This window comes from Diceros bicornis, chromosome 26 (genome assembly GCF_020826845.1).
Source record: "Diceros bicornis minor isolate mBicDic1 chromosome 26, mDicBic1.mat.cur, whole genome shotgun sequence".
Taxonomy (NCBI): Eukaryota; Metazoa; Chordata; class Mammalia; order Perissodactyla; family Rhinocerotidae; genus Diceros; species Diceros bicornis.
The window spans coordinates 36,080,378-36,106,604 of NC_080765.1; the positions used below are offsets into that span (position 1 = coordinate 36,080,378).

Consider the following 26,227-nt stretch of genomic DNA (forward strand, 5'->3'; position numbering starts at 1 on the left):
CACTTATAATCCTACTTAAGGATTATCTTTCTCTGACATTAATATAGCACAGTTAACAGGGAGACGCTTCTTTAATTGCATGAATAAAAGTATAATAAAAAGAATCTGTATCAGATTCCTTACTTTTTAACACTAAAATACTTAATACAAGGGAATTTTATGAAGGACGCACAATTTAAGAAAGTATATGGTACAGAAATCATGTAACAGGTAAAGTTGCAGCAAGCCAGCCCTGATTCCAGGTTCTTTTACTTGAATGTGTAAGTAGGGAGTGTACCATTCTCTAAAGCGGGTCTTTCCCCACAGGCCTAGTTGACAGACAGAAAGCAGACTGTTAATGGTCTACACGTAGCAGGCAGAACTGGCTCTGCAGCAATACTAAGGAGTGCTGTAAAAACTAATGCTTAAAGTCAGGAATGACCCCAGGCTTAGTATGTGTTGCACTGGCAATAAACAGATCATATTTATTTTTCAAGAAACACTGCTTTTTTCCTTCAAGGAATTCTGGAATGTCAGCCCCCTGGGTGGGACTGTCTCTGGTTAAAGTTTCTCACTCATAAACTTAGCTAGAGACCAAGCTTTAAGAGCAAAGTAAAAAACATAATAGTATAGGCAACACAGGGAAAAATAACCCCTTACACAGGTGGAACTGTCATGAAGCCATTACCAGGCAAGATGGCTGAGGTAACAAAAATTCTGTTACTAAAAACTAAAGCCATGCTAATAGCTGTCTGATATCCTGACCTACTCAGACAGAAGCAGAGAACAAACAACCCAAATGGATAAGTAGAACTGTTTTTTAATGGTATTTATTCGCATACTTGACATTCTTTTTAGCCCTATTTTTAAAGCTCAAAACCAGGGTGCAGCAAATATGTGAGAATACAGTAGGGGCTGGTCTCCCTTGCTCTCTCTTTCTGCTTGCTTACATCTCAGACTGTGGGCTGGTCATTGACCCTCATCCTTCTTCCAGGCCAGGTTCCAGCAAAGCTGAGGGGCCAGTCACTCTTGCCCTGTAAACTTTGACAGAATATGAACTGTAGCTCCCACACTACCTTTGATGAATCCAGCTGGAGAGGCTCTACTCTCAAATGGAAGAACACAAACACTGCTTCTACAAGAGGGCGTCAGTCAGTGCTCGTGGCGCTGAATTCAACACTCACTGAGGACTTTCTGTACCAGGCCCTGTGCTAGATGCTGAGGGTACACACACACTCTAAAGTAGCCTTTGTCCTCTGAGAGTCAAAGTCCTTCTCCTCAAAGGCTCACGTTTTAGTTGGAGGAATAGACACAATAAACAAATTAATATATTTCAGATCATGGTAATAAGTGCAATGAAGGAAATAATGTTGAAAGACATAATCCCTAACAGATATTCATGAATGACAAGAAATGCTGTAAGAAAATATGCAAACATTTTTAATCACCAAACTTCCATACCTCTCTGAACCCAGGCCTCCTCTGGTGTAAGAAGAGTTGAGGCAGATAATTGCTAAATTCCAACTCAAAAATTCTATGATATTAGACCTTAAAAAGAACATTTTCTGCTGAACTCGACCAGTTCCATTAAATAGTTCAATAGTTTTGATTTTAAAATAACTGAATACTATTAAAATTTCAATAAGGCAAAAACACTATAAGGAGAGATTAAAAAAACAACAATTATGTGCAGCATAGGAGTTCTTATAAAACCTAAAGAAACATGAACACTCATTAAAAAATAAGAAATGTGAATTTTCAATTGTAATGCAATTATAAAAAATGCAATTATAAAAAATGCAATTATAAAAAAATATTTATTATTCTTTTGCATGCACTAGATTCTCAGTTCCCAATGCAGTCCGACACATAATAGGTGCTCAGTAAATGTTTGTTGAACAAATGAATTCAATCTAACCAAAATCAAGGAGCCAGTTAAAACATTCAGATCTTAAACAGTGTGCAAGGTTTAAAATAATGATATTACTTTACTTGTGGTAAAGACATAATGACTGTGGAAATCTGTATTACCTTCCCGAAGGCAGTTAAAGTGCCTACCCTTTTTGCCTAACAAAAGGTCCAAGTCCATTTCAGTATCTGGTAATTTATCCAAAGAAGTAATCAGACAAGTGCCCAACAATGTATGTATAAAAAATCAGGGTGTAGCAAATGTGTGAGAATACAACAGGGGCTCTTATTGTGTGTATAAGAGTGAAAAACAGGAAACGACTCTAGATAACCAACAATAGGGAATTGGTTAAAAGAGATATATCATATCAGTTCAGTTTGAATACTATGCAGCCATTAAAATGTTATAAATGTATATTTATCAACAAGGAAACACCACTATGATTATTATTAAGGTATAAAAGCAAGTTACACATAGACCCAGCAATTCCACTCCTAGGTATACACCCAAGAGAAATGAAAACATGTCCACGTAAAAACTTGTCCACACACATTCATAGCATCATTATTTGTAATAGCCAAATTTCCAAAACAAATGTCTCTTGAGTGATGAAAAGATAAACAAAATATGGTATATTGATACAATGGAATATTATTCAGCTGTAACAAGAATGATGTACTGATACATGCTACAACATGGATGAACCTTAAAAACATTTTACTAAGTGAAAGAAGCTAGTCACACAAAAGACTACATCTTGTATGATTTCATTTATAGAAGATGTCCAGAACAGGCAAATCCAGACATAGAAAGTAGACTGATGGTTGCCTAGAGCTGGGTGGAGTGTGGGTAATGGTGAGTGACTGCTAACGGGTATAGGTTTCTTTTTCGGATGATGAAAATGTTCTGGAGTCAGACAGTGGTGATAGTTGCACAGCTCTGAGAATATATTAATAACCATTAAATTGAACATTTTAAAAGGATGAATTTTCCCAGTGCCATTTTTTACAGAAATAGAAAAATCCATCCTAATATTCATACAGAATCTCAAGGGACCTCAAGCAGCCCAAACAGTCTTGAAAAAAAAGAACAAAGTTGGAGGTCTCACACTCCCTATAGTGATTTACTACAAAGTTACAATAATCAAAACGGTGTGTAATGGCAAAAAGACAATGCAATAGAACAGAAAGCCCACAAGTAAACTTTTTATGCATATGGTCAAATGATCTTTGACAAGAGTGCCAAAGCCATTCAATGAGGAAAGGACAGTCTTTTCAACAAATGGTGTTGGGAAAACTGGATATCCACATGTAAAAGAATGAAGTTGGACCCTTATATCATATACAAAAATTAAAATGGATTAAAGACCTAAATGTAAGATCCAAAACTATAAAAATCCTAGAAGAAAAGAGAGGAAAAGCTTCATGACATTAGATTTGGCAATGATTTCTTAGTATGACAACAAAAGCATAGGCAACAAAACCAAAAATAGACAAATGGAACTATATCATCAAACGTAAAAACTTCTGTGCATCAAAGGACGCTATCAAGAGAGTGAAAAGGCAAACCACGGAATGGGAGAAAATATTTGCAAATTATATATCTGATATATCTGGTTAATATCCAGAATATATAAAGAACTCCCACAACGCTACAACAAAAAACAGAAATAACGTGATTAAAAAATGGGCAAAGGAGGGGCTGGCCCAGTGGCGTAGTGGTTAAGTTTGCGTGTTCTGCTTCGCTGGCCTGGGGTTCACCAGTTCGGATCCTGGGTGCGGACCTACTCACCGCGCATCAAGCCATGCTGAGGCGGCGTCCCACATAGAACTAGAAGGACCTACAACTAGGATATACAACTATGTCCTAGGACTTTGGGGAGAAAAAGAAAGAGAGGAAGATTGGCAACAGATGTTCAGGGCCAATCTTCCTCAAAAAAAAAAAAAAGAATGTCTTAAGGAAAAAATTTAAAAAAATAAAAAATAAACATTTCTCCAGAGATGATATACAAATGACCAATAAGCACATGAAAAGATGCTCAACATCACTAATCACTACAGCAATGTAAATCAAAACCATAAGGAGATATCACCTCACACTATTAGAATAGCAACTCTGAAAGGAACAGAAATTAATAAGTGTTGGCGAGGATGTAGAGAAATCGGAACCTTGTGCACTGTTGGTGAGAGTGCAAAATGGTGCAACCACCGTGGAGAAATTATGGAGGTTCCTTAACAAACTGAAAATAGAACTACCATATGATCTAGCAATCCCACCTCTGGGTAATGCTCCAAAGAACTGAGAGCAGGGTCTTTTGAAGAGTTATTTCCACACTCATGTACACAGCACCATCCTTCACAAGAGCCAAGAGATGCAAACAACCCAAAAGTCCACTCATGAATGGATAAACAAAATTTGGTATATCCATACAATGGAATATTATTCAGCCTTAAAAACAAAGGAGATCCTGTCACATGCTATGACAAGAATAAACCTTGAGGACATTATGTTAAGTAGAATAAGCAAGTCACAAAAAGACAAATACTGTATGATTCCACTGATATGAGATATCTAAATCATAGAGACAGAAATAGAATGGTGGTTGCCAGGGCCTGGGGGAGGGAGGAATGGGGTTTTGTTGTTTAACTGGTATAGTTTCAGTTTTGCAAGATGAAAAGTTCTGGAGAGTGTTGCACAACAATGTGAGTATACTTAATACTATTGAACTATAGGCTTTAAAATGGTGTAGATGATTAAAAAAAGGGTGGATTTTATGGTATGTGAATTATAGCTCAAAAAAGAGTTATGTGAAAATTTTTAAAATGTGAGTTACAAAACCATTTGTCAAATAAAAATGTGTATATAGAACAGAAATAAAATGTAAGAATCTATTGAAAAAGGTTAACAGTGTTTGCATGACAGGTGAAAATCTATATTTTTCAGCACTTGCAGACTTTTCTTCTGGTGAAAATGTATTACCTTGATATATAAAAAACAGGGCACTTTCTCTATTAAAGGGGTTAAAAACAAGAAAGGTGATACCTGGGCTGGAGTGTTTGCAGTCACAGGAGATGGCGATTCACTAACTTTTGGCTCACTTGGGGACGCAGCTGACCCCTGTGACTCCTGGCTGGCTGGCTGGTCTGGAGACAAAGCATCACTGCTGTCTTCGTCAAATGAGAAATCGCCCTGAGTTTGGGGATAGTCCTCCTTCCCAACGCCTAAAGAAAGAAATGATTCTTAACTTATCTTGGCCTTGGCATACCGAGCTTAAAATGAAAAAGAAGGAGAAACATTGTTTATTCTAAGAACTTAAGGAGCTGGTAAAAAAAAAACCAATTGAACATAATGTACTTCCCAATGGAAGAACACACCACTACCTATGGTGAATACTTGGGGGAAAATAAATCTAACCTGAATCAGATCAAACCTTTGGATCCAACTACTAGTTACAGGAAGTACAGGAGACAAGAATGTTTTTAATGACACCTGGGGATGCAAATGCAATCAGTAAAATCCAGAATGTGGAAATGCTAGAGGACAAAACAAGCCTGTTCATCAACAAATAAATAGTAAGAAAAGAAAGGAGGAGGAAGACCCACCCAAGAGATTAAGATTTAAGAGACATATCAGCCAAAGGCAACGTGTGGACCTTGTCTGGATTCTGATTTGGAATCTAGCTGTTAAAAAACATTATGAGGCAATGGGGAAAATGGGGCTATGACTGGGTATCTGTTAATAAGTCCCACTGGAAAGAGCAGCCCAGCTATACTGACAGCTTACCTTTTGGGGTCCATCTCTTTGGGACTGAATGGAATCACAGTTGACTATATTACTTAGAATTATTGACTACAAATTGCCTAAGATTTAAACTCATACTAATGTAAAATATGAAGTGCCCCATGAGTAATGGAAACTATAAGAGTTTTTAAAGTAGGATATTAACTTTTCAAAATTGCTTGCAGAATAAGTGGCATTATTCTGGAAAAAAATTTTTTTCTGCTAAAGGTTATGCCAGAAAAAAAAAGGGAAACATTAGGAACTAAGTATGATAAGATTGGGATAAAATGGACAGATGCTACCATTCTTAATGAATACATCTACACTCATCTGCTATTCACCTTGCTGAACTAACATTGAACAAGCTACTTTTCTTTATCTTTCCTAGAAGTAAATAGAACTAAAGTAATGAAAAGTTTATAAAAATCTTAAACAAAAAACAACAGAAACTAAACAGTATAACACATTAAGTTTAACTTAGAAAACATGATAACGAAACCAGAACTTAAAGACTTAAACTTCAGAGGTAACAAGAGGAATCTGTGTTAATTGGTAAGAGATGCTAGTCTTACAATACATAATATGATAACAATAATAATGGGAATCAGTGTGAGTTTTAATCAATTTCTCATTCACCCAGAAAACAATACTTATGATTGGTGTTGGTCTTTTTAATCAAATTTGTTTTATTTTTTCCTTCTCCCAGAAAATAGCAAATTTTTAGAGTCTTGCCTATAATTGCTTCCTTAACACTGGAGTCTACAGGAAGGATGTTTTTCTCCACCAGCTCCATAGGACCAGGTCTTTGAGCAATCTTTTCATTCAGATCATCAGCTAGTCGAGCTCTTTTCAACTTCATCTGAGTAGCCTGCAGGGATGGCTCTGCAAATGTTTCTAAAAGAGGAAACACAGTTTTAACCATTACTTGAATTACTATCTCTATTCATTAATGTTATTTCAGGCCAACTAATTTAATTTAAACTGGTTAAACATATTTATGTGTTCTCAACATATTCATGGAAAGAGAAAATGACTGTTTACGAGTGCTCCAGTATACATTTTATATTTTCAGTCCTGGATATCCAGCTTTATATTGTCTATACAGGATGGATGCTCTCAGACTCAAATTAACATAAACTCAAGCCAAAAATGGGGTACTGCTATTGCTCATTTATGATAGGAGGGTCAAATTCACATTTATTAGGTATTGGGGATACAGAGGATTAACAAGACAGATGTGGTCCGTGGCTCAAGAAGTTTACAGTTTTAGATCTGGCTTCATTGGAAAGTCAATTCCTAGAGGGGAGACATTACATCTTAGGATATAAGACTCTCTGCAGGAGTCAATGGGAAGAGCTAGAAATTATACTCTTGGATTGATCCCTGTGTGTCTCAGAGTCCAGCATCATAATAAAGAATTTGGGTTTATTTCTGAATATATAACCTTGTGTCTGTTAGGAACATTCAATTACATGGTAATTAATGATCTATAGAAGCATCAACTCATTTACTTACAAATGCATAAAGGTGTACAACAGATGTGAAGCTACTATAAATCATAACTCATTCATTTGCTTAATTCTGTCAATTACTTGTATTTTTGGTAACTCATTAACATTTTATTCCATTGTTCTAAATAATGTTTATCATTGATTAAAAATAATGATGAAGTGTTAAACCCAAATTTCTGAGTTGAAAGTTGCCTGTTTCTTAAATTATACAGTAGGTCTTTTAATGAAATTCCCCATAAGTAATCTCAGGATTAACTGCTGTTTTCCATTCTGTAGGTAAAATATCCTGGCTGAAATCCAAAGCTCACTGAAAAGTCCAGGACTGACACACTAATCTCCAGCACATCTGAGCACTTCTCTTTCCATTTGTTGAGTTATATGCTTACCAAAAGTCAACCTTGATTGTCCACAAAATAGTTCATATCTCTTGTGACTGCTATTGTCAATACCTAATTTAACTAAACATTACGGGAAAATGATAAACTTCAAAAAGAAAATTATTATATCTTGGAAACCTAAGTTAAATGCTTTGGAAAGACTTAATAAAGGTGAATCATTAAAAAAAAAATCACTGTCAAATTGGGGCAACTAACAACTGTAAAAGATTTGGGAAAAAATTGTAAAATCTAGGATTTTTAAACTCAGATTGCTTTTCAAATGTCTTTAAATTTTTGTTCTACCATAAATGGAAATCGTAGGTCACGTACAATGGCTATGTTTTATGCAAGAAAGATGATGTAAACTCCATTCATTAAAGCCTTCCCCAAAGTGAAGGCCCTAGCCCTAGTTCAGAATATTGGCAAATAAATGCACACTTCTCTAAGTTAAAATAACATGTGAGCCCATCTCACATTTATAATTTTCCTGTATAAGCAACTGTGGCCCCAATTTTATTAGATAAAACACTTATAGCCATATAGGAAGATGATAGGTAGGGATTTTCTTCCCAAATATGTTCCTGATAGCACTTGGATGGTGTTAAGGGGAGAGAGGAGAAAGGCAGATTATCCTACCTAGATCTTAACAAAAGCATTTAAATATCAACCTAAGAGTGATTTGGGAAGAAAATATTCCAAAAGCAAGTAATTAGAGGCTGGCATTTTGGTATGTTTCTATTCCTAGTCTTATTACCTCCTCATTTCTATGAGGCTGAGGCTGGATTTTAGCTGCTGAACTTCAGAAAATAATTTAGACTTTTGTCTGCCAAACATCCAATCCAATCAAAATTAGGATAACGTTAAAATAAGTTGGGGGGTGGTTTTAAGGTATTTTTAAAATTATAGGTGACACATTCTTTCTTACTTCAAAAATCCCAATTTGATGGAGGAAGATGGGCACAGATGTTAGCCCAGGGCCAGTCTTTCTCAGCAAAAAGAGGAGGATTGGCATGGATGTTAGCCCAGGGCTGATCTTCCACACCAAAAAACAAAAAACAAAAAACAAAAAACAAAACACCTAACTTGAGAATAGATGTCACTTATGGTTCATTCATATACATGATTAGGTTTTTAAATGTTGGGTAGTCTTTTTTTTTAACAAAAGCAAAGATGATTTCTTTTGATAGTTAAATGTATTTGCCTTGGTTCTAATTACATTAATAAAGCCCGTTATAGTTAGAAGGCAAGTTGAAACAGACAGCATTGTTCCTACAAAAATGTCCCTTATAGGTCAAGATATTTTCAGGCCATTTACCCAGTTACTTACCAGTAAACTTGCTTCTTTGAAGATCACTTATCCCTGACAGCTGATAGTCTCTCCTACCCTACCACTGGAGTTCTGGAAAAGCTTTTTCAGTCCAGTAGACTTCTCAGAACACAACCCAAAGTAGAGAAAGGTATATACCTCTCACCTCCTGCCTCAGATATGAAGATAGTCACATAATCCTAGATTCTTTGCATTAGAAGAGACCCTAGTTGGGATTATGGAGACCAACTTGATGCTTGGAGCTTCTTTACAGCATCCTTAACGTGGTGTCAGCCTGTGCTTCTTCCTTATCACAGCAGCCTGCATCCCCCACAGAGCACTTTTTACAATCTGGAATTCATTTGTTTGCCTGTTTATTATTGGTCTCTGCCACTAGAATGTAAGCTCCATGAAGGCAGGCATCCAACTGGCTCACTTATTGGGTCTCTGGTATCTAGCTTGCTGGCCGATGAACAAACACCTCTAATAGTGGCAACTGTATCACTTCCTGAAGATTGTATTTTTGGACATGTCTGACCTTTAGGATATTATTCCTTATGTTGAGTTACAATTGAGTGTTTTGTAATGTCAATCTAATTCTAATACTAACTCTATCATTATGCCAGAGAGAACAAATCTTATCTTCCTTCTGCCTGATAATTGTCTCTAAACGTTTGAGAAGTTTTCAGATTCTTTCTATATCTTCTCAAGGTTTAACACACTCAAGACTATCACAGGGTCAAGTTCCTAGTCTTGCTCAATAAGTTAGAGAAGCAAAACAATGAAAGAAAATGTAACTTGGGAATTTATGGTGCAGATACCGGCTTTCAAGAATGCTCTGTCTTTAGAGAGAAAAACCCCTGGTCTAAGCCATGTGTCTCACCAAAGATGGAATGGAACTCTCTCTACCAATTTCATAAGTGATGAGGCTAGATCATGGAGAAAATTTGGTGCGCTGAGTAGAGGGTGTTTATGATAATGGTCAGATCAAGCTAGATTGTTGTGGGTAAGCAGCAACAAAGAGAAAATGTTAGGTGTGGGCATTGTACCAGGCAGACATAATAGGGCCCAAGTAGCTGAAAATTTAAGGTTAGATTTGTGGCTATGGTACTCTTATTACTTAAAGAGCAGGCACATGTCCCTCACTGATGCAGAAATCCTCTGGACCGAAAATGTTTTTCCAGAACAGTATGGTAGAGATACCTATGGCACCAGCTGGTGGGGAAGACTCAGTCCATCAATTGGTTATTTGGAGAATCAAACTTTCCCCATGTATCTAACATAACATTTTAGCTTTGGGTCTTCATGTTGCTATCCAATTTGGAGGATGTCAGCCTGTGGGGTAAAAAGTTATTAAAATGGGAATAAATGGAAATGGTGGAATTCTCACATCTTTTCTTGAGAAAATGCAGCAAAATAAGCAGAAATAAAACCTTTACCTTCTAAAATGTGCATCCTGACAAGTTCAGAACGATCTGGTCGGCTCCGAATCTTGTGTTTCAAAAAGTTTTCAGTCTTAAGAAAAAAATAACGAGAAAGTCTTACCATAAATTGTTTATGACTTACTGTGGTTTTACAATTTTCTCAAGGTACCCCATTTAAATAAACTGTATACCCTTTTTGTCATGATTTTGAGAGGAAGAAAAGAGTAGAAATCAGTACTATGAGAAATTATCATCCAATACATAATTTAAATTGCAGCCTTCAAAATCGTACAGGAACTTGAAGTGTAGCTGGTATAAAGTAAGCACTTTATAGACTTTTATTTTAAAACTTAAAAAAGGCAAAGGCTCAGAATTTTGAAGATGATTTTTGAACAGACATAGGATTCTGATCATTTGAGTATCTAAATTAATAAAATCTACACTTCAGGTCAAGTAAAAATCCACCTAGATAACAAACTTCCTAAAAATCCTAATGTATCTTCTTTGATGAGTTCACATCCTTGATCATATTTTCTTATTCAGAACTGTACTCAACTCTAAACAACAGGGCTTTAAAATGGGTTTTATATTTTATAAGACTCTGAGAGATGATTCCTGCATCCTGGGAAAATTCTTAAGGAACTTTTGGAACATGCTTACTTTCATATCACATGATAGAAGTTTTCCCTAGAACAAAAATAATGAATGTGCATAATGGTATTTTTTAAAGAAAAATAACAAACATCAGTTTAATGTGCAACTAGATGGAGTCATCTCAAAGAATAAAGCAGAGTTGAATGCAGCAATATTTTTTCATTCCAAATTCTCCTACCCTTGCTCCAATGTACAGGTAACATAGACCCAATAAGGAAACCAACTAAGGATCTGGTGTCAGTATATCACTTGGGCTGTCTGCCTCCAGGGGTAACAAATGGCAGAATTACTCCATTATGACTCTAAAAACTGTTGTTACGCCCTGAAAGCTAGAAAGTGAAGAAGTGTGACTTGTCCTTTATGTACAAAGCTAGTTACTGGTTTTAAAAGAACAAAATTTGAATGTCATGTATTGTCCACAAACCTCCAAGATAAAACTACCGCGGAATATATTACTTTATACACTATATATCCTGAAAATACGCTACATTTCCTCTACTGACATATTTAGGAGTAAGACTGCTACCTGTCTCCAGTCACTTTAAAACAAAAGAGAGAAGTAGAACATTTTAAACTGAAATTTCTTACTCTGGCTCGTTCCAAGCTTTTTATCTGCTCGTGGAATGCCGCTGGGCTCTTCAAAGCTATGAGAAGAAAAGAAATCGTTTCCGTGGCATAAATAGAGGAGTTAATACTTCAGTCAAATGTTACAGTATATCATGTTGATGTTTCCTCTTAGTCTCATTCGTTTGCATCTATGGTTCCATTTATTTACCAGTTCTTTTAAGAGATCTGCAAAATTTGAAACCTTAAATGTTTCAGAATTAAAATTATGTATTTCACAAATAAAACAAGTGAACGGTTAAAACAGAATTGCATACATAATGACAATGCAAGTAGTTCCAACCAATAGCTGGGGAAAATTACCACTACCAAGGGAACTGTTTGATGATTCTCTGACAGGTCTTTCTTCTTAATGGCCATATAAGCTATTGCCCACAGGACATTTAACCTTGGAGTGATCTAAGCTTGAACATGAGGACACTCTGCACTCCATGTCAACCAGATCTGAGTTACCATTTACTGAGAACCCACAATGGGCTTAGCCCTGTACTCTGTGGTCAATCATGGTTATATTGTTGTTGATCATCACAATAACCCTGAAAGGTAGGTATAGCCCCAGCACAGATGAAAGACTCAAAGAGGTTAAATGAATTCTTGAAGTCATATAGCTAGATGGTGGTCAAAGGGGGATTTAAATCTAGAATTTTTGAATTTGAAAGGTTCATGCTCCTTCTACCATACCACAATGCAACTCACTCTAAAGACATAGTGACTCTTTAATATGTTAACTGTTAGTACATTAAATATTCCAGAATCCCAGAGTGAGGGTAAGCAGTGTTCACTAAAATATCACCTACTACAGTATTGCTATCAATTATATTTACAGAATCTTTTGTATGTATTTCCACCATTGTCTGATAACACCTGGCACTTACTATAATCGTGGGCAGTCAGATGATGTGGATGGGGCTATTACCTCCAAGACGTGGCCAATCAGCTCTTCGTAACATAATTTTCAGCTCTGGTACTTGAAGCACTGCAGACTTCCAGGAGCCCAGCCGAAACAGGTTTGGCTAAGGACCAGCTCCCAAAAGCAGACTAGAATTGGCTTAGCAGTGGTATCTTAAACATTATAATTTGATCCTATTTGATTGATTGGTTCATAGTCAGGAATGTAGTGGTGGAGAAATCTGGCAGATTATCAAACCAGCTTTTGACTCTATCTCACAATGCTAGATTTAAAATATTTAGATAGTCAATTAATAGTAGTCCAGAAAAAAAAACTTAATTGGGAAAAATTATCTACTGCAGAGAAAAATCATTCCTTATCATAAACCAAAAAAATGTAGTATCAACGATTCAGAAGACTGGGATGCATAAATGCATTTTGTAATTTCCTTCTGGTTTTTTAAAGCCAAGTAAGTTACTCTTAGAGAAATCAATTTTTAGACTAAAATCCATATAAATAATCCTACCAGCCTACACAACACAACCACTCTTCCTCTCTAAAACAGAAAATCACCTCCAAACTTGGTGATTAAAGGTAGAAAAGACAACTTGGACAAATATTCTAAAATTAATCAACTCTCAAAAATGAAGAAATGAAGCCTAGAGGTACTTGGGAAATATCTGTACTTGGGCAAGAAAGATTGTATTAATTATAAATAAAATGTTTATTAGTCTTGTAACTGAGATACACTTATTATATAGATCATACTATAGCATCAAAGATAATTAATTTGAATTAAATTAAAGAACAAGGTTTTTAATTAATTATGTTATGTTTGCAAGTCTAAGTAACATTGGATCCATTATGTAGAGCGATTACTTCAATTATTTCAAAACTAAAAAAAACACTGAAGTTTGAAGAACTGATGTTAGCCTAATTACAGAGTTTTAAAAGTGTTCTTTGTATAATATAAAATTCAAGTCCATCTTTTAAGCTGCATCTCGTTTTCAAAATGTATTTTAAATGGTTCTCTTAGGTTGGCAATGCTGATGCCCAGTTTTTCCCTATAAACTCATTTGGTAACTGTACATTGATTCAATGGATACAACTGAAAGTAGAGTGAGATACAGGTTCTTCTTGGACATGCCCATTTTGTTATATCACATTAGAGATGACAATGACACAAATCTTACGTGGCATGATGCCCTGGTCCACTAGTTGTTCTCTCGTCCTCCTTTGCTGCAGCCTCAGCTGGAGCACTGTAAAAAGGAAATAATCACCATTGGAGTCTATAGGCACCTGTAGGATCCAACTTATGAAGTTCCAGAAGAAATATAACTAAGCTTTATCAAACATCTTCTATTTCATAACTGAATACGGATACTACCTGGCACCATCAAACTTGTAAAAAGAAACTCAGTTTGTGATTTCTGCCTGTTTGGTGAACTCTGATGTTCTCTGGGCATATTTTTTGTTTAGTTAATAATCTTAATTTGATGAACAAAGCTAAGTATTTGCTGTTTAAATACAATCACATAGTACTCAGCAAATAAAAACAGTTGGCTTATACACTGACTTGTTAATAAAAAAGTCTTATTTGTAGAAATGAAAACGTGAGATTTCTTGACATGCCTTAGTTTTTTTTTTTTTTAAGTTAATAGCAAAACTTTATTTTAAGGAAAGACTGACTTATTTGGAGGGATTACGCCATTTGGAGCAAACTTTAAATAGTTTTAATGAAGGCCAACTGCATAATAAAAATTAGTCCTATGAGCTATTACTGACGACCCAAAGGAAAATTTCTAAATTAAGAGCTTAAAGTTTAATAATCTTTGCACAAATGTAACACCATACCTCATTCTACAAATTCTAAGAAAGTCACAAATCAATTGAAACCTTATCATTTTAATAAAAAAGAGTAAATAAATAAATCATTAGAACTGGTAAAGAATGAGGTATATGTCACAAAATGTGGAAATCTGGTTTGCCAAATTTAATCAAAACTAATTTTTTCCCCCAGATTCCTCAAGCAGATTCCTTTCATAGCATCTCTATATTTTTATCTGGAAAAGGAGCCAATTTCAAAAAAGAGGAATATATGAAATAACTCTGAAAAATATTTTTCTTGGTTTACCTTATACTCAGTTTTAAGTTTCCACTTTGATTTTTGTTTCAAACCATGGATGAAAACCAAGTTTAGGATTATTAAGTTCTGCTTAAGGGTTGTCAATAAGAAAAAAAGAATAATTTACCTATGTGTATTTCTTAAATGGTAGGGAAGGAAGACAGAGAATTTTCTAGCAAGGGGGTGATGGCTGGAACAAGAGGCTGGCTTGGACCAGTCTCTTACCCAGGCTCAAATGCAATGCACGTGATGGCTCCCACTTGCAATAAACTCCAGGGCCCCTGCCCTCCTATCCTTTGCTTTTTGCTTGCCCTTGTGCTTACTGCAGAGCAGAGCACAATCTTAGAGATAGTTCAAAAAGAGCCTAGACTGTAAAATGGCTTTTAAAAATATTTTCTTATTCATTGCTAGATATGAATGTCATCCTTTATTAAATATTGATTTTTTTTTGCTTCTTTTGGCGGTCATAGGATCACAAAGCTTCACTGACATCCCATTTAGAACTGAAGCAATTAAGATTCTATCACACAAAGCAAAAGAAAAATTTAATGAGTCAAAAAAATATATGCACATGTTTCTCACATTAAAATGTTTTGTGATACTTTGAGTCAATTATGCTCTAAGACAAAGATCTTTTCCCTGATAACTTACAGTTTATTGAGGATGGTATGTTCCCACTGTACTTTACTAGGAACAAAAATAACCAAGGAGATGAACTGTGGATCTGATAGTACCCAAATGCCTGCATCCTCTAACATTCTTCTATGAATGCTAAAGTTAATGCTTGTCTGAAATTAAGATGGCCATATTCAAGAGGCAGAATTCCAAGAAAAGAATACTGAGAGGAGAAAAGGGTCAGAACAATCTCCAGTTCAAAGGCTGACACTTCTGGAACACGATGGTCCATGTCTGTTGGAGAACCTCTAGCAGTAGTAGCTTTCCTTTCTCCTGAGGGAATCCTCAAAGAAAGGAGTAAAATAGAAAGGGTAATGAAAACATAAACAGCCCTCTTCTTTGGTTTAAAACAAACAAACAAAAAAAGCACTGCACTTGTGAGACAAATGTATCGAATGCAGTAGATATTTTGGGCAATGGCATCTCGGAATGATGGATACATTTGCAACCACTTGATTTGCAAGTCAACACTGATGATAACAGCTTGTTAGTCTTGAAGCGTCTCCTGATTGTACATTGGTCAGCTGCCCTCATGCACCTTGACAGCAGCCCTGTCAGCTATACCATCTTTGACTAGAAATCACACATTCAGGCTGATGTGTGGAGTTATCTGCTAACACGAGGGTAACACATGAAATGAATGCATGTCACTAATCGCCAATAGTTAAAATAAAACAAAAATGAAACAAGAACCATTTGTGTTTTCCATCCAGTTTTCTACATGGCAAAACAAATGAACAATCCTACTTATGTCATTCTGCTCAAAGGTAGGAGAATAATCTTCCCAATCGATGCTCTCATCATTGCCTATATAATTTTCCCAAGAAGCAATATCATCACACTGTAAGTATTACTCAAAACAGTTGTGGCAGGCAGCCTTCCCCAGGCATCTTCGTTTATTAAGAGACTATTAGGTGTCTGTTAGTGACTGCAAGGTGCATGTATGGAATACATGGCGAAGAGCAGCAGCAGCTGTGAATGGAAGGTCCGTTGTTAAGCCAAGACATTAGGAAGAACATGAATAGAAGAGGAGGCAAATAACTAGTTATGTTGTTAAGACTGTTGATTACCCAGCTTGATTTAGTTTTCATCTATACCAATAGGTGGGCACCACTGGATACATTATACTGAATATGAGGCACAACGCCCTTCCAGAGTGAGGTACATTGCCACTTTTGGGTCAGTGTTGAAACACAATTATAGTATTTGTTCATATTAAATATAACTAGTCACTCATAAGTTGATAGAGGCTCTTCTCAGAACAACTAATGGTTGTAAAAAGTATCAATCAGGGGCCAGCCCCATGGCTTAGTGGTTAGGTGTGCGTGCTCCGCTGCTGGCGGCCCGGGTTCGGATCCCGGGCGCGCACCGACGCACCGCTTCTCTGGCCACGCTGAGGCCGCGTCCCACATACAGCGACTAGAAGGATGTGCAGCTATGACATACAGCTATCTACTGGGGCTTTGGGAAAAATAAATAAATAAATAAATAAAATTAAAAAAAAAAGTATCAATCAAGTAGGTACAGGCTCATAAGTTGGGAAAATATCAAACTTCCTTTTAGTACTTATCACTCATTGAATTAGTAAAAAAGTTACCATGTAATAAATGACAACCAATATCTGCACCTTACAGGCAGAACGTCCAAGGCCAGGAAGAACAAGGCTTGGATGATGTAGACAGCCTAATTGTCCTGCAACACTGGAAAACTAGAGTTGGGCAGAATTTGGTAGTGCTTATCTAGGACTGTGAAGGGGATAAGAGACCCTGAAAATAGAGGCCCTGACACTATTAATGATCACAGAGGCATTCGTGGTTGCAGGATCAAGATGCTTTCTCAAGTTTCTCTGGGGGACCGTCTTCTTCCCTTTGCAGACTCCATACTCACGTCTGCACGGTGGGAGGGAAGGCCCAGATCACTGAATGCCACTGGGCCTGTCGCACAGTTGTAGTTCTTAAGACCAATGAATAAACTGGTACACTGGCTGATCTCTGGAAAACCTGACATACTCTGCATGTGTTGACAAGACTGCATTTCTGTAGCCACAAACAGAAGACTAGACACTGGTCCAGCACTGCTTTCTTGTGGCGGCAGCGGGTGGTGGTGATACAGCTACCTAAGGAGCCAGTCTCCCTGGCGATGGCCTCATGTCCAAAAATCGAACCAAGAGCTCTCTCCCCCTGGTGCCTAGTTGAGCTGATGAATGTGCTACTGGGCTAACATTATAGCTTCCTTCCTATTGGTAAATTGACTAAAATTCAGTATCCTCCGTGGCCACCTCACAAATAATTACATGCAAGAAAAGAAAACATGTAAATCTATGATAGAATTCTCAGGGAGAAAAAAGTTCAAAACACTCAGTGAGTGAATGGCTACACCTTTCAGAAAACAAACGACAGTAATAATAGAGTTGAAATAAAATTCATGTTACAATTGCTCACATTTGAATATTTTCAAATAATGTCTTTATCTTTGAAAAATGTAGAAACAAAATAATCCAACACACGGTCCTAAGAAGTCCTTAAGTTTAAAATGGTTGGGTTTAAACCTGTTTGATTTTTCTCAAAAAAAGGGAGTGGCAGATATAAAAAAAAAAATATATATATATATATATCATTATTCAGCTAGTGCTGAATTCTCTGTGCAAAAATAGTTACCATGAGTTGAAATTCTATAACAGCTCTGTATTTCCAGACGACAAAACTCATAAGAGGTATGCAAACGACCCCCATCAATAGAAGGAGGTGAAGTTATAGAGCCATTTGCTTATCATATGTGTCATCTTTGTTAACTAGCCTGAGTCCAAGTCTTTTATTTTTTATTAAAAAAAATCTTCTTACCTATTATAAGAGTGATATATGTTCATTACACAAAATGAGGGAATATAAAAGAGGAGGGAGAAGAAACTAAAAAAGAAAATCACCAGTAATTATCATCACCCAGAGAAACACACAACCACTGTTACCATATTGGTATATTTCCTCTGTCTCCTAAGTGTAACTTTTGATTCTCTGCTTCTACATACTATGATCACACTGTACATACCATGATAAACATTCTTATTATTTCAAGCTACATAAAATATTCTGTTGGGTGGACATGCCATTGTTTACTAAATACCCTCTACTGTTTATCATTTAGGTTGTTTCCAATTTTTGCAATTATAAATAACGCTATGATGGAATTTTTGTGTATAAAGTTCATTCTTTATTTCCAGTTATTTCCTTAATTCCTAGGAGAAATATCCCCATGTGGTCCATATAAGGCATAGCCATAAAGTAAGGAGACTAATTTCTTGGTGTGCAAACCATCATCTTTGAAATTATAGCAGACGTGTGGGAACATGCATACAGACTACTTTATATCTGTTGCATTTAGAGAAAAAAGTTTTAATTAATTATTGAATTTTTCCAAGATGATGTCTTATTATCTCTTAGGGCTAATGTTCATGGTTTCCTATTACATTTCAACACAGAGAAAAAACACATATAATTTTGAAAATCCTACTTAGTGTTATTCCTTGGTACAACAGATAAAAACAATATTGTGTCAACAGAAGTGTTTTGAATTTGCTTTTTTTATAGAAGAAAAGTAAAAACACAATTTTAACCACCATTCCAAAAAATGAAAGGTAGCTTATCTAATGGTAAAGATGAAATGTCATTATTATTCAGCATCACAAATAGTTTAGGTATTTAAAAGTATCTTTTAGTTCCTTTCCCCCGTTTCTTAAATGGTTTAAAGGGCCTTTAGAACAAAATTTTAGGATTAGTTTCCAATATAAAAAACCTTAAAATAATGTCTTTCACATAATACTTATAGCCCACTTCAAAATTTCCAGCTGCCTTTTGAACCAAGATATGTCTATTCTCTTTTGTTTCTGTAAGTTGAATGTTTGAAATGTTTCCTTAATATGATGCAATTAAAGTGCCTTTTCACTCTAAAGAAAAAAATATTATGCAGCATTTTAATAACATAGAGCAGTTTAGCACGAATTGAAGAAGCTAAAACAAAGCACAGTTTTGGCCCAGGGGGTTTGCAAGGGGACATCTGAGGACGGTATATCATAAAAACAAGGCAGAAATGACACTTTCTGGGAAGCAGTATGGCAGGCAGCCACGGTCTTGGAAATTCTTTATAAATAGCTAGTTTCAATTCTGGGGTATGAAGGAGGGTGGGCCGAGGAGGGGAAGGGAGATGAGTGGCTGTGTGCGCGTTAGAGAGAAGAGCCAATGTGTATTATTTAATTACAGGACACTGGACAGAATAAACGACAGAATCACGAGGGGTGAAAAAACCCCAAAACCTGAGCAGTCAAGTGAAGACTGGGTAAACCAGAAGCAAAAGCAAAGATGGAAAACTAAAGAATACTCTAGAATTGACGATGTATTGACTTTGAAGTCAATACTAGGCAAAAAAAAACAGACCCTGGTTTCAGTTTTTTAATTTTTTCAAACAGATGACTGAGCAAGTAAAAGAATGAAGAGGTTGGACTTTGGCAAAAATTTATTATGTATTGTTTAAATAGTGTTAAATTAGCAGCCTGATCCTATAAAACAAGACAATTTAGAAAAGCCAACGTTCTCATGTTATCTTTTGAATTTAGATACAGGAGGGATTAACCTGCCTCTGAGTAACACCTTAGAACCATGAAGGTTGAGGGCCCCTTTCACTCCTGGTTTTGTGTTGTATTCAGCAGCAGCTGAGCAGTAAGGTACATATTTGCATTTGTTTAATCAGGTGAGGGCAAGAAACATCTTCAAAGAATTTATATTGAAAGGGCAAAAGACTGATGAACTACTTTTCCTTTACTTTAAAAATAAACGTTTTAAAAGGTGGTGGTGATTATTATTGCTACTACTACTATGATTACTTTAGATACTTGGTGAAGACAACCACTTTTTAAAAAAAAGATAAAACTATAAGGATTTTTTTTTTTTTTTTGGTGAGGAAGATCAGCCCTGAGCTAACATCCATGCTAATCCTCTTCTTCTTTTTTGCTGAGGAAGACCGGCTCTGAGCTAACATCTATTGCCAATCCTCCTCCTTTTTTTTCCCCCAGAGCCCCAGTAGATAGTTGTATGTCATAGTTGCACATCCTTCTAGTTGCTGTATGTGGGACGTGGCCTCAGTATGGCCGGAGAAGCGGTGCGTCAGTGCGCACTCAGGAACCAAACCCGGGCTGCCAGTAGCGGAGCGCACACACTTAACCGCTAAGCCACGGGGCTGGCCCCATAAGGATTTTTTTAAGATTTTTTTTTTTGAGCAGTTTTAGGTTTATAAGAAAATTGAGAGGGAGGTACAGAGATTTCCCATATACCCCCTGCCCCCCATACATGCAGAGCCTACCCCATTATCAACAGGATTCTTAAAAATGTAATTCCACAAAGATTCATATATTTATACTTCTTTGCTGTGAATGGTTTATTTTGCAGTCAAAGGGTAAGAAGTCACACTCTGAAAGGTTTCCTTCTGAGCCCGGGACTCAGAAATATACCACTATATGTAGCACTAATATCTCTATTTAAAAATCCATGTTCTATAAGAAATTTTTCTACTTGTTAAAATAAAACTGACACATGCACACAAAAAAGGCATTAAAAAGAAAAGTACAAGTCAGTCCACTGCACCCTACACTTCCAGTCCTTCTCCACAAAGGTTACCACTGTTAAATTTCTATGGCTCCAGAGAATGTTTCGTGAATATTCTGGCAATATTAAATATAAAGTATGCAAAGGAAATACATGGGTGGGATCACACTAGTCATGTAGTCCAGTAATTTGCTTTTAAAAAAAAATAACATGAAATCCAACTCATTGTTCTTACTGGCTGTGTTAATGGCTGTATCTAACATATGGATGTATCAACCATATACACTTAAGTTTCTAGATTTTTTGCTATTCTAAACAACGCTGCAATGATTATTCTCATTCATTTTTTGGCATCCTTTGATGATATATATATAGATTAAATTTCTAATAATGGAACATGCATTTAAAGTTTTGATAGGGGCATGCTGCAATCCAAATGGTTGCACCAATCCATATTCCCACTTACAGGCTAAGAGAGTACCTTTTTGTTCATCCCTTCCCCACAACGTACATCATCGTGTTTTAAGGTAACTTTAAATTCACTTTCTCTCACCTAAGACTGTTGGCAATATCATGCCAAAATAATAGTAAAGTTTGGTATAACTAATAAGCAGTAAGGGACCAAAAGATATTAAAAGAAGTAGTAAGGGTGATGGGGCTGGGTTTTTGACTGAATGCAGAGATATTTACAGCAGTTGACAGAAGCTCAGGTTAAGCTTTCTCTTGTAAACCACGCATTTATTTATAAATCTGGTAGAATTTTTCTGATGTTCCAGGGTAGAAACCTCATTTTTTTCTTCAACTCCAACATAGCTGCGAGATGTAATGGACAGATTTGAGATGTATTTAGAATAAAATCAACAGTATGTAGTAAGGGACGAGATGTTGTGTTTGAAGGAGAAAGAACAACAAAGATGACTCCGGGGTTTCTGGCTTATGCACCTGGGTAAACCACTTACTGAGACAAGTTGGCCAGTAGGGAGTTTCAGTCTTGGACATGGTTGAATTGGAAGTGAGGATGTCAAAATGACAATTGGCAATATGGGTCTAGATTTCAGAAGGCAGGTCTTGGCAGGAGACAGAAATTTGGAAGTTGTCACTTATGTGGTATTTGAAGCCATGGGAGTTTGCCAAGGTAGAGAATATAGAAAGAGAAGGCAAAAGAAGTCCAGGACTGTACTCTTAGGAAAGTCAACAATTAAAAGCCCATTTATAGGTCAGCCACGGGATGAAGATGCAACAAAGGAAACCAGAGGAAGCTGCCTAAGGAGGAGGAGCCTGGAAGATGTCTGTAAAAGTTTTTCTAGATGGAGGTCATGACCAACTGGGTCAACCGTTTTACTACATGGAGGAGCTACTTTTTGGAGTGAGGGATGAAAGTCAGACTGGAGGAGGTTAAGGAGTAACATAGGGGCAAGAGTGTGAATGACGTAAATGGAAGCAATGCTTTTAAGATGTTGCCCATGAAGGGTAGGAGAGAAGGTGAAAAGCTTGAGGGGTGTGGAACTTTAAGTTGAAACATACTTGAGCAAGTTTATAACTCATGAAGAGCAAGAGAGAGGGAAGGGGAGGGGAGGGAGGGAAGGGAAAGAATGGGAATGAATATGAATGAGAAGGAATGAGAGAATAGGAGGCAGCAGGTCCCTTGAAGGGGAGGGGATTCAAAACGTACAAGGACAGCCTTTGTTAAGAGACACTTCCTCTATCACAATAGGAGGGCAATGAGGACTGGATACAGCTGCAGGTAGGTTTATAGATTTGGTCTGGGAAGTCCAGGGAGTTCCCAAATGATGGCTTTTATTTTCTCAGAGAAGGAGGAAGAAAGGTCATCTGTTGAAAGTGAGATAAATGAAGGAAAAGTTAGTTTTCAGACCAGTGAAGGAGGTTTGAAATAATCATTGCAGACTGTGAAGAGCAAGATGAAAAGAGAAACATGGTTATTTATTACTGAAATGCTCCAACTAATAATGGCAACAGCTTAGGGGAGAGAATTCAGTCAGTGAACTGGCAAGTCACTCATTGGCTCTGAACTATATCATCTTTATCAGAGAAAAGGACCACAAGATACAAAATTAGAACATTTAGCAGCTCTTTCTAAGGCTCATTATATGAAATTTTAGTTAAGAACAGCTGCAGCCCAGCAATTCCACTTCTAGGTGAACTGAAAAGAACTGAAAACAGGTACTCACACATACATGTACATACATGTTCATAGCAGGATTACTCACAATAGCTAAAAAGTAGAAACAGTCCAAACATCATCAACAGATGAATGGATAAACAAATTGTGGTATATCCATACAATGGAATATTATTCAGCCATTGAAAGGAATGAAGTACTGATGTGTGCTACAACCTTGATGAATCTGAAAAACATTATGCTAAGTGAAGGAAGCCAGATACAAAAGTCACATATTGTATGATTCCATAAATGTGAAATATCCAAAATTGGTAAATCCATAAAGACAGAGCTCAGATTGGCGGTTGCCAGGAAATGGGGGGAAAAGGGTATTGGAGTAACTGCTTAATGGGTACAGGGTTTTCTTCACAGTGATAAAAATGTTTTGGAATTAGAGGGGTGGTTGCACAACATTGTGAATAAACTAAATGCCTCCGAATTGTTCACTTTAAAATGATTAACCTTATATTACGTGAATTTTACCTCAATAAAGAAAAGAACAGTTAGCAGAACAACACACTTTAAGAAACTACTCAATAATCAAATTTCTTATTTCCCACCCCACTCCTAGCTAGCCTCCTGACACCACCATAATTCTCTTAACCACTAATGGTGACTTCATCTTTTAATGTTTTGATAACTACAATAACAGCTACATTATGTATTCCCTATCACACTGAATTCTAGGTTTTGTTGGGTTTTTTTGGCCACGATTTCTCCTTCTAGACTTCATCTTTATATTCTAGCACCTTCTACAATATAGAAGTTTTAATAAACATGCTTTACTTAACTTTGCATACTTAGCGTATATAACTGAGTTACTATTTTCTAAGAAAAGAGACTACTATGCCAAATTTAAGAAAAAAATCACCAAAAGGATTTTCTATGGGCAAGTGTTTATCACGGAGCAGAACCAATACTGTTTCGCTTTGTTGTATGAATTTGAGGCTTGGGTATTTCTGAACTGATGTATGTGGTAGAATAGAAGACAAAATCTAATTATGTTGTATCGAAGGATAAAAGAAGACTAAAAAGGGAAGGCTAAGGGCAAAGGAGTAAAGAAGACCATGAAAAACTGGTAGATAGTAATTTCATCTCTACTTACAATTAATGTGAAATTCATGCTGCATTAAAGAAGAGAAAAAGCACTCAAGAACTCTCATAGATGATAAAAAGTAGCAAACAAAATTACAGACCTTTGGTTGTATTTTCAGGGGTCTAATTTGCCAATTATAAAATAAGGTTCTTCTTTAAGTAATTTGAAAAAATGGAATGCAAAGAGGCCAAAAATAAAATGGTAGTTTGTCCTATAAGAGCCATGCTATCTGCACTGCTTAAGCAAACTTCCATCACCACTTCCTGCTGAAGCAAAAGCAGAGTTACAGTGTGCACATAAATTTCAACCTCCAATGCTATGGAGAGCAAATAGCATTTTGATTAGGAATTTTTATATTATGATCATTTTCCATTTAAAAAAGGGAGAGACAACATCAAGTTAACTAAAAAACCTGTGCAAATTAGTGTTTGAAAAAGTTAGGCCTTAGACTACGTAGGAAATATTGCCTTTCAGTCCAATATCAGAAAGTCTACTGCATCCTTATGAAGTCCACTGGGGTGGGGGGCAACGGGGAACAGGTAGCTAGTACAAACTGCAGAATTCTAAATCACTGACCTTTGCTAGGAAGGAGGTCACAGTCTAGAATGCTGGATTTACTCTCTATTAGGAATTAAAGAGCAAAAATGAAGTAAAAACTAAAATGCTAACAGTCCTGGCTAACACACTGTAGGTTTCCTGCATTAATCTGCAGCATGAGGTCAGGAAGACAATGTTTTCAACACTCAGCCTTGGAAATTTACAGGCACTTTGATAACTCTGTGGTTGGCTGCTGCTTCTGTTACCACGGAAACAGACTGCTAAAAATGGGGCATGTTTCTTTAAACTGATCATACCTTCACACAAATTCCCTTCTCCTTTTTGTCAAAAGTTGGAATGAATTTAAAGTATGCTTCTCGTGGTATGACAACGTGATATCAAGCCAGGGGGCCTGGTACAGAATGGCAGGGATAACGTTAGCTTGTGGCAGACATACAGGAAGATATTATACATATATATATTTAAAAAATCTCATTTGGGGGGCCGGCCCAGTGGCATAGTGGTTAAGTTTGCGTGCTCTGCTTTGGTGGCCCGGGGTTCACAGGTTCGGATCCTGGGCGCAGACCGATGCACCACTGGTCGAGCCAGCTGTGGCGGCGTCCCACATAAAGCAGAGGAAGATTAGCCCAGGGCCAATCTTCCTCAGCAAAAAGAGGAGGATTTGCATCAGATGTTAGCTCAGGGCTGATCTTCCTCACACACACACACACAAAATCTCACCTGGTTAAAAAGCAGTGGAAATAAAGTACGCAGTAGGATAAATGGAAATACAACACAAATAACAGGCACTTCAAAAGCAAAATCATCCACCCATTGCCTGATCACCAGCAATGTAAAGAGGTTAAAACAATACTTGATTTGTTTTTTCAGACAATTAATTTTTAATCCGTAGGACAATGCTGGTTCTACACTTGAACTTCTAGATTTCTTACCCTTTATGGTTCCACAAGAAGATAATGTTTATTTTTCTTATTTTGGGGGCAATCAGAAATTCTATATTCCACCACTGTATTCGAATTTCAGCGAGCAGCTATAGGTGTGGGTTAAAGCTCTTTCCTAACCCCTCTAAAATGGGAAAATGTACGTTGTATAAAACATTCTGAAATGTCTTAATGTAAATTCCTAAGGCAGGCTCTCTGAATAAAAGGACAGTTAACAATGAAAAAGGAAAACCATGGAATATTATTTACCTCCAGTTCTTCCCAGAATAGTCAGCACAAGCTACTCTCTTGAGTTCACTTGATCCTGGCTCAATATCTTGGTTTTGTTTCCTATTTTGTGGATTCAGAAATGGGACTGACTGACACACATACAAGTATGTCTATATATAGTCATATATATACACTCATACATACACCTACATACACACACACATGTGCCAATTTGCCCACCAAAACATAAAGAGAACTGAGAACTGCCATAATTTGTGTGCTTTCCTCATATCAAGGCAACTGTGCATGATGATGCAGGTGAAAGGATGAGCTGCAGTTATTCAGGCCACTGGGGTGGGGGTGGGGGCGGGCAGGGAGAGGCATTCTGGGAGAGAATAG

The 26,227-nt window shown here is 36.7% G+C and overlaps 1 protein-coding gene across 8 annotated transcripts in view; it reads right to left on the reverse strand.

Annotated features, from left to right (window-relative positions):
- The window catches only part of MRTFB (myocardin related transcription factor B), a 186,934-nt gene that overhangs the window by 37,065 nt on the left and 123,642 nt on the right, over nucleotides 1–26,227 (reverse strand). For 7 of the 8 annotated variants that reach the window (XR_009224118.1, XM_058570019.1, XM_058570018.1 and 4 more), the window contains 5 exons: nucleotides 13,647–13,712; nucleotides 11,529–11,584; nucleotides 10,302–10,377; nucleotides 6,401–6,562; nucleotides 4,931–5,109 (listed from right to left, as the gene is read on the reverse strand). Coding sequence is in view for 7 of the 8 variants with exons in the window: in XM_058570019.1 (XP_058426002.1) it covers nucleotides 4,931–5,109; nucleotides 6,401–6,562; nucleotides 10,302–10,377; nucleotides 11,529–11,584; nucleotides 13,647–13,712 (539 nt within the window). In the remaining variant the exon portion in view is untranslated. Of the gene's footprint in view, nucleotides 1–4,930; nucleotides 5,110–6,400; nucleotides 6,563–8,883; nucleotides 10,198–10,301; nucleotides 10,378–11,528; nucleotides 11,585–13,646; nucleotides 13,713–26,227 lie in introns of those variants that run through there. The other variant, XM_058570025.1, reaches the window with a different exon arrangement.